The sequence below is a fragment of the Peromyscus leucopus genome, chromosome 16_21, assembly GCF_004664715.2.
Source record: "Peromyscus leucopus breed LL Stock chromosome 16_21, UCI_PerLeu_2.1, whole genome shotgun sequence".
Taxonomy (NCBI): domain Eukaryota; kingdom Metazoa; phylum Chordata; class Mammalia; order Rodentia; family Cricetidae; genus Peromyscus; species Peromyscus leucopus.
Window position 1 is genome coordinate 8,685,409 of NC_051084.1, and position 8,698 is coordinate 8,694,106.

At 45.3% G+C, this 8,698-nt stretch overlaps 1 protein-coding gene across 1 annotated transcript; it reads left to right on the forward strand.

The window, feature by feature from the left end:
- Positions 1-1,928: 1,928 nt before the first annotated feature.
- Positions 1,929-8,050, forward strand: LOC114705822 (H-2 class II histocompatibility antigen, A-K alpha chain). Its single transcript, XM_028887939.2, has 5 exons — positions 1,929-2,082; positions 6,268-6,516; positions 6,907-7,188; positions 7,435-7,609; positions 7,770-8,050. Exons 1-4 carry the CDS (start codon positions 1,998-2,000, stop codon positions 7,587-7,589), a joined length of 771 nt encoding a protein of 256 aa, XP_028743772.1. The 5' UTR covers positions 1,929-1,997; the 3' UTR covers positions 7,590-7,609; positions 7,770-8,050.
- Positions 8,051-8,698: the final 648 nt, after the last annotated feature.

The window sequence follows — 8,698 nt, forward strand, 5'->3', positions numbered from 1 at the left end:
AGTTGGCAAGGTGAGGTTAGCTGTGGCTTGTTCTGTCTCTTTGATTTTCCAGCTTCACCCCAATACCTGGCTACAGGTTTGATTTTATTAATACAAACTTTTAAGATTCCTGCTACAGTTAATTGTAAATATATGTTCAGGACAACCAAGTGGCTTTGCTGTGTATCTGGGCCCTCTGCTCTCTACCCACCCCCTCGCTCCCCATCTGGTGCATCATCCCACCAAGGAAGCAGAAGCTCAGGGATTCACTACCAGGAGCCTCAGCAGAAGTGCTGAAATGAAACCAGCAGGCATTGGAGGCATTCTCTTCAGCCAATGAGGAGCAAGTGTGGATGGCATCACTTGTCTCCAGAAGAGCAAGCTGTTGGAACTCACAGGAACAGGGCTACTGTACAAAGGCAGGGCATGTGATGAAGCCAACAAAAGTTGGCGTATAGGAAACATGTAACAAAACTTTCTAACCTATTCACATGATTAAAATCAATGTTTAAAATAGAGTTGTTTTTTTCTTCATGAACATCACATAATTTACTGTGAACTTAGCACATTTGACCTCTTTCCCACTTTTACATTATAGAATGATCACACCTGCTCTAAGATTTCTAATAAAAAGAATCATGTATCATATATTCTCTTTAAAATATTTGTTTACTGTTTTTATTTATGTGTATGTATGTGCCTGCATGAGTTTATATGTACCATACACATAGAGATGCCAAGGGTGGCCAGAGGGTGCCCTGGAACTGGAATCCCAGGCAGTTGTGGCCCCTATGTGGGTGCTGGGGAGGGCCCAGGTCCTCTGCAGCAGAAGGCAGTGCTCTTAAGCCCTGATTCATCTCTCTGACCTCATGGCGTGTCTTCCTGGGCCTGGCTTCTTTCCTTTCATGTGTGCCCATCTTCGCTTTTATTTCATTTTATTTTTTAAATGTATTGTGTGTGTGTGTGTGTGTGTGTGTGTGTGTGTGTGTGTGTGTGTGCCTGCTTTTCTACATGAGCACCGTGAGTGCTTGAGGAGGGGAGAGGTCAGAAGAGGACATCAGATCCCCTGTAGTTCATGTTGTGAGTTGACATGTGGGTGCTTGAATCTGAATTCCTGGCCTCAGTAAGAGCAGCCAGTGCTCTTTATTACTGAACCATCTCTCTACTCCTCCTTTCTGATTTGGATTTCTGTCTATAGTTTTTCCTGTTTATTGCTGAGTGGAGCTCCTCAGTAAGAACTTAACCACAGTTTGCTCATCCCTCCTTTTCTCCACAGGTTGCTCTCCTATGGAGCTACCTGCAAACTGTCCGGGGACCTCATGGATGCAGGTTTCATGAGTTATTATTGCCCGTGCTGGGGGTAGGCTGTGCATGGCAACACCAGGGTTCCTGAGCTGGAGCAAGGAGCCTCCCCACCCGAGTTTACACAGTAGAAAAATCAAAGACACTGACTGGCCACTGTCTGTGGGACCCCTTAGGTAGGTGGTCAACTCACAATCTGGAGTGTTCTGTACACATTATGAAAAGAAATAAAGAAAAGAAAAAAACAGCTAACTCTTGTATGTGATCCTGAGAAAGTGGCTGGGTATAGGGGTTGGGGAAGCCCCAGGAAAGGAATAAATTCAGGGGAGACTTCCTGGACCAATCAGCCCAGAAAATTCTGAAGAACGTCATTATTATCAAAGAGTTCACCTATCCATGAGGCTTTTCAGAAATTCCCTCCCCTCTTGCCAGCCGCACACACATGCACAGGAGAAAGAGTCTGACCTGGAACCTCCCTCCTTCCCAGGGCATTCCCTCAGGTCCTCTCTGAGCAGAGGCTGCAGCAGGTCAGGGAGTTCCCCTGGCCTCTTCCAGGCCTCTCAGTACAAACTCTGCACCTGGCAACTGTGACGTCACCACGAAGGAATTTTCTGATTGGGTGTGGCGGGTTTGGGTTGGTGTCAGACCTCCTTGGCTGGATCCTCACAATCTCTTGAGGACTCAGAGCAGCAGCTGTGAGACCACCAGGGAAGAGGATGACGCCCAGCAGAGCTCTGGTTCTGGGGATCCTCGCCCTGACCACCGCGCTCAGCCCCTGTGGAGGTGAAGACGACATTAAGGGTGAGTGGCCCGGCTGAGGGACGCCTGGAGCCGGGAAATGGGAATGGAGAGAAGAGGGAGACGCAAATCGGCTGAGATACGAATTCTCAGTATTGGGCGGTCTAAGAACTCTGTGACCCTGTCTTCAGGAGGCTCTGGTTGACGAGCTGTGCTCATCAAGCTATGAACCTGATAGTGGGTCCAGTGAGGGAAGTGTGGAGGGCTCTGTGATAGGCTGGGGTGTCTCAAGAATGGGGATGTTTCCATGAAAGGATGACTTTTCATTTTAAAAATCCACGAACTCTCAAATTTCCCTGAGAGTGTCTGAAGCCCTTCGTACCCATCTCCTGCAGTGTATCCTATGGAAAACAGTTCCGTGAATTACGTATACAAATGTACAGAAAACGCTTCTCTCGTGTTGGGGTTTATATTCTGCACACTAGGAACTGGCCCTGGTGGGAAGTGAGAGAAGGGGCCACCATTTTACAGGACAGTCCTCCTCATGTGTCACCTCACAAGTGACCAAGGCAAACAAATATGTAGATGTGCTTTAAATATAGTGAAAACCAGGCTGGGCCTGGCAGTGCATGCTGGGAACTCCAGTGCTTAGGTGCCAAAGCAGGAGGATCGTGAGTTCAAGGACAGCCTGGGCTACATAGTGAGACCTTATCTCAGAAAGATGTTAATTCATTAGTAAATGCCTTTAAAGGTCATTTTTTCTATTCTAAATATAGTTTTGTATTTTTGTAACAAAGTAAGGAATATAGGCCTGTCCTACATCCCATCTAAAGAAGTTCTGTAACAGCAGTACAGGTGAATACAAGATACACCAGCCTGTGGCCTGTGTTGCCCTCCCTTCTCTCCACACTCCCTGTGTACATTCCTTGCCCTCTCTCAGGATCTCTCCTTAACTCCAAGCTATTTTACAGATGTTAGTAGTAGCTTTGTAAAACGTCAGTTGAAAAGTCCAGTGTTTAAAACAGGAAGTGAAGGATGGAGTGACCTGTGACCCATGGCTGCTCTCACTCCGGTTCTGTGGGGAGGTGGACATCCACCTGCTTCTCCAGGGAGCTTGGCTCCTTTGTCCCCAGTTCATTCTTCAGTGTCACACGAGAGTGCCCCAACCAGGTGTGAGCAGACACAGGGGGCACCGTTCTGAGGAACCACAGAACTCGGGGCTGTGTGAAAATATCCCCATTTCTTTTGAGTTTAGAAAAAAAGTGAAGTTTCAAGGTCTAAAAAATGCTTTGATTTTAACTCAGCCTATATTACATTTCCCTTATATATTAAAAAGGACTTTCAATATTTTTATTAAGGAAGGGCTCCAAAGTTGAATGCACAGGGTTCATAGGTTTTAATGCAGCACAGGTCATCGCTGACCCTGACTTTGATCTGGTTCTGTCACCTGTGTGTCATTCCCAGAGTCTCGATGGGCCTCAAAGCTAGCAATAATCATTCAGTGCTTACCTTTGTAAAGCATTTGCTCAGCTAAGATGTGGGTGCTGAAATATATTTAAACAAAAACAAAAATCTTCTGCCTACCTCTAGAAAGTGTCCTGCCCCAGGAAGTGTGCAGACTAGTGATGGGCACAGACCAAGGTCAGGAAGCAGCAAGGCCATTGCTGAGGACAGTGGACCCATCTGAGGTGAAAACTGTAAGGACAGGAGGCAGTGCGGTGTCCTCAGCAGCCCTTGTGGTCCAGGACAAGCACCTGCTGAAGTGAAGGCTGTGCACACCCACATTTGGAAAAGAAACCAGGAAGATTTATTTTCAATGGATAAGGAAGCTTTGAGGGGTGGTGGTGGTGGTGGTGGTGGTGGTGGTGGTGGTGGTGGTGGTGTGTGGTGAGGCAGGTGGGGGAGGCTGGTAAGACCAACCAAGATGGTTACACTGGAAAAGGAAAAGCCAGAAGAGCACTAGAACATGGATAGAGAGACAGAGGGACTGGGGGTCATAATGTGGTTAGAAGCCTATTCATTAAAACTGAGCAGAAAGCTTCAGAGTAGAGGAGGGTTTCAACAAATTGAAAAACAACAACCTTTGATTTCAATGAGAAAAAGAGTCCCCTGCAGATATCAGGACCATGAGAGGGTGGTGTAGTTAGTCTTGATTGGCAGTTTCTTGTGCAGAATGCCAGACTGTAATCTGTCCACAGCCACTCACAGCACATTACATGTACTCTGTTTATCTGTTGACCCACCTTTCCTAGTATTCAGCAAGCATGGCGACTGTAGAAACCAGACATGGATGGCCAGTGACTCCTTACAAAACATTCTGTCTGACATTTGTTGAAACTCAATAAATGAAGAAGGATGAGAAGCTGATAAATACTATCTATGCCTTGACAATAATGTTTATTTGGTGTTCTTTGGATGGAATTGCCTGCTTGGTGGCCATTCAAAGTGGCATCTTACACATTATCATTGTCGTAGGAAAAAGTTTTAATTTGCCATGCATTTACAATTGAATATCAGTGTTGATTTAATAAAAGTAAGAGGTAGGTAGGACTTGACAGAAGCATACAACCAGTAAAGTTTCTATTTTTTTTATTCCAGAAGTATTGTAGAATATTATTTTAAGGTGTGTTTCCTTTGTTTATATTGCATTTGTTTAACTCTGTGAAGCTGTGTAACTGTGCCTGTCTAACACACCTGATGCTCTAAGAAGAGCTGAACAGCCAATAGCGAGGTAGGAGAAAGGATAGGGGTTGGTGGGCAGAGAGAAGATATAGTAGGAGAAATCTGGGAAGAAGGAGAAGTAGCCAGAGAAGGAGGAGGACTCCAGGGGCCAGCCACCCAGCTGCACAGTAAGTTACAGAGTAAGAGTAAGAAGTACAGAAATAAGAAAGTGGAAAATCCCTAAGGCCAAAGATAGATGGAATTATTTGAAGCTAAGGAAAGCTGTCTAGAAACAAGCCAAGCTAAGGCTGGGCATTCATAAGTAAGAATAAGGCTCCCTGTGCATTTACTTGGGAGCTGGGTGGCAGCCCCCAAAAGAGTAAAAACAAACAAAACCACAGAAGAAATCAGAAAACTGTTCTGTGGATCCCCACAGTTAATAATACAGAAACTTTAGACATAATAGTTTTTATACATTTTGCAATGATGTCATTGTTCTCTTTCTATAAGATTCTATATGCTTTTCTTTTTGTTAAATTAAAAAATAAGAAAGTTTTCTTGTGTGGCAAATATCCTTTTTTTTTTAAAAAAAAAAAGAAATAAAATGTAAATTAGACATGCTATTAACTTATGGAAAATCAATGAGACACAAAACCTAATAAGAGAAGAACATAAACTGGCTGAATATTTGAAAAGAAAGCTGAATACCTGAAATTTTTCTTCCATTCACTTGGCATAAGCTGTCATATACCAGACCCTGATCAAAGACACTCAGGACAGTAGAAACCACACACATGACATTCGGCCCCACGTGTCACAGAGAGAAAGACTGGGCTGTAACCAACACTTAGAGAAGTAGGGGGGAGCAGGTTGAAGTAGGAAGTTTCTCTGGTCCTGCCCAGACCCAAGGTCCGGACAAATCTCTCCTACCCATGGTCCCATAGCCACTTGTAAAATAATCACACAGAGGCGTATATTAATTAACAACTGTATGGCCTATGGGTTTAGCTTTTTTTTTTTTTTTTTTTTTTTTTTTGGTTTTTTTGAGACAGGGTTTCTCTGTGTAGCTTTGCGCCTTTTTCTGGAACTCACTTGGTAGCCCAGGCTGGCCTCGAACTCACAGAGATCCGCCTGCCTCTGCCTCCCGAGTGATGGGATTAAAGGCGTGCGCCACCACCACCCGGCTTGGGTTTAGCTTTTTGCTAGCTAGCTCTTTCATCTTAAATTAACCCATTTCTATTAATCTATATGTTGCACATGGCTGTGGCATTACCGGTCTGCGGGGATTTTGTTCTCCTTTGGCAGCTGGCTCTCATCTCCCCCTTCTCTCTGTGTCTCTGCCAGGATTTCCCACCTGACTGTGAGCTTTCTTGCCATTGGCCAAAACAACTTTATTATCTAATGGGAGCCACACATATTCACAGCATACAGAAAGACATCCCACAGCAGTGGGTGATGGAAATGTACACAAAAAATGAAGTTCATGGTGTTTTAAAAAGTATTTTCTATTACTTTGTTTAATAACATTCCTTTTCCTTCCTGTTTTCCATTTTTTTCTATTTTCCAATGTCGACCTAAATTCACCAGCTGACCATGTTGGCTCCTATGGTCTAAGCTTCTATCAGTCTTATGAAGACAATGGCCAGTACACGTTTGAATTTGATGAGGATGAATTGTTCTATGTGGACTCAGAGAAGAAGGAGACAATCTGGAGGATTCCTGAGTTTGGTCAACTGACAAGATTTGACCCACAAGGTGGACTGCAAACTCTAGCTACAGCAAAATACAACTTGGACGTCATGATTAAAAACTCCAATTCCACCCCAGCTACCAACAGTACGTGCTCAGCACCTTGCTTTTCCCTCCCTTCCCTGGTGGGGAATGTGATCCATTGCTCTGTAAAACCCTCTTCTTTCTGAGGCATGCCCAGATCTCATAGATGAATCCTCATCCTTTTCTTACAAATCACATATCCTATGTAATATAAAGCTCTTTGCTCCCACAATGCATCCTTGAATCTTTTGTAGAGGCCCTGACACACGTCCTCACACCCTAGAGAGAAGGGCACATGGATAAAGTGGATGCAGTACACATTAGCTCCAAGCAGAAGGGATGCTCAGGCTCTTGGACCATCATGCATTCGAGTCTTGTTGAGGGGGTTCCCTCACCAGACAGGGACAGAAACTCCCATCAGCCACTCACATCTAGGCTGTTCCCTTTTCACAGAGGTTCCTGAAGTGACTGTGTTCCCCAAGTCCCCTGTGCTGCTGGGTCAGCCCAACACCCTCATCTGCTTTGTGGACAACATCTTTCCTCCTGTGATCAACATCACATGGCTGAGAAACAGCAAGTCAGTCACAGACGGTGTCTCTGAGACCAGCTTCTTCTTCAACCGTGACTATTCCTTCCACAAGATGGCTTACCTCACCTTCATCCCTTCTGATGATGACGTCTATGACTGCAAGGTGGAGCACTGGGGCCTGGAGGAGCCCGTGCTGAAACACTGGGGTATGTGTGAGCTCCACCCACCTCTGCACTTTCTTGAACATGTCATCTCTAGAACAGCCTGTCTTCTGGCTCTGGTGACCAAACTCATTTCCATCCACTCTTAAAGAGTTTCTAATGGTAGACTCCATTTTCTTCCATAAGCCCAGCTCTAAAATCTCTGTGAATTGACTTCCATCCTTACACAGGCCCTCTTACACACACATCATGAACACACTCCCTTCTGACTCAGACACTTCACTTTCCCAGAACCCGAGGTTCCAGCCCCCATGTCAGAGCTGACGGAGACTGTGGTCTGCGCCCTGGGGTTGTCCGTGGGCATCGTGGGCATCGTGGTGGGCACCATCTTCATCATTCAAGGCCTGCGATCAGGTGGCCCCTCCAGACACCCAGGGCCCTTGTGAGCCACACCCTGGAAAGGAAGGTAAGGGTTTGTGTTTGTGGGAGCCAAAGCCACCACACAGGGGAAGCAAGGGGAGGGGAGGCTGATGAAAATGTGGTTGGAACATTGTTGAATAGTGCATTGGTGTGATCACACTCGGGAGGCTCTGGAACACACCCCTCTCCTGTCTGTTTTGTTGCAGGTGTGTGGCCCCCTTCAGGGCAGAAGTGGTGTCCTGGATGACCTGGCACAGTGTGTTTCTGGCCCAATTCATCATGTTCTTTGTCTTCCCCAAGTGTCCTCCTTCTCGCTTTTCTCTTGGACCTGAGGCTGTTATTCCCCTCACAGCTCACAGACCCTCGGAATTCTCCCCTATTCTGAGTTTTGGTTTTTGGCATCTTTCAAATTGTATCTGCTGTAGAATCTCTCTGTGACCCTGATTCAGTAGCTGCACAAAGTCAATAAATCACCTTTTGTAAGTCAGTTACTGGTTTTTGTTTTGTTTTTCCAGTTTTCATATGGGAACTCACTGGAGCCAGGGCAATATAATCCCATGCCAGTGACACAGGAACAACCAATGCTGGGGAGTCTTAGCCAAGGTTGAACTTCTTCTCTTACTGTCGTTCCCAGCCCCGAATACTGTCATCTGTCCCCAGTCAGGCACCATTGTGCATTTTTTTACTGCTCTTGTAACCGGCCTTTGTTGTAGGGGCAGACATTAGAGTGAAAAGTTTTTACTGTATCCAGGGTAAACATTAGAGTGAACAGTTGTTTTCTAGAAGTACTTTGACCTTGAAGAATCATTGTGGAAAACAGTGATTGTTTTAAGTGATTGTAGAATTGCTTTTCTGAAGGGATGTTGCAGCCTTCCTATGACTTTGTTCACAGACGCTTCTGGCACACCCAAGGCTCTTGGATTATTGTGTATTGCAATGGTACAGTAAAGGACTAACGTCATGAGAGCATGTGATGCTTTCCTTTAGAGAGACATAGAGATTAGTTAGGACCTTGGCATGAGGGAATACTTTACCCAAAAAACAACTTTGTGTAACACTCAATAAATACACCTTGTATGGCTGTTCCAAGTTCAATTCATCAGAGGCTGGAACTTCCTTTTGCTTCCAGGCCTTA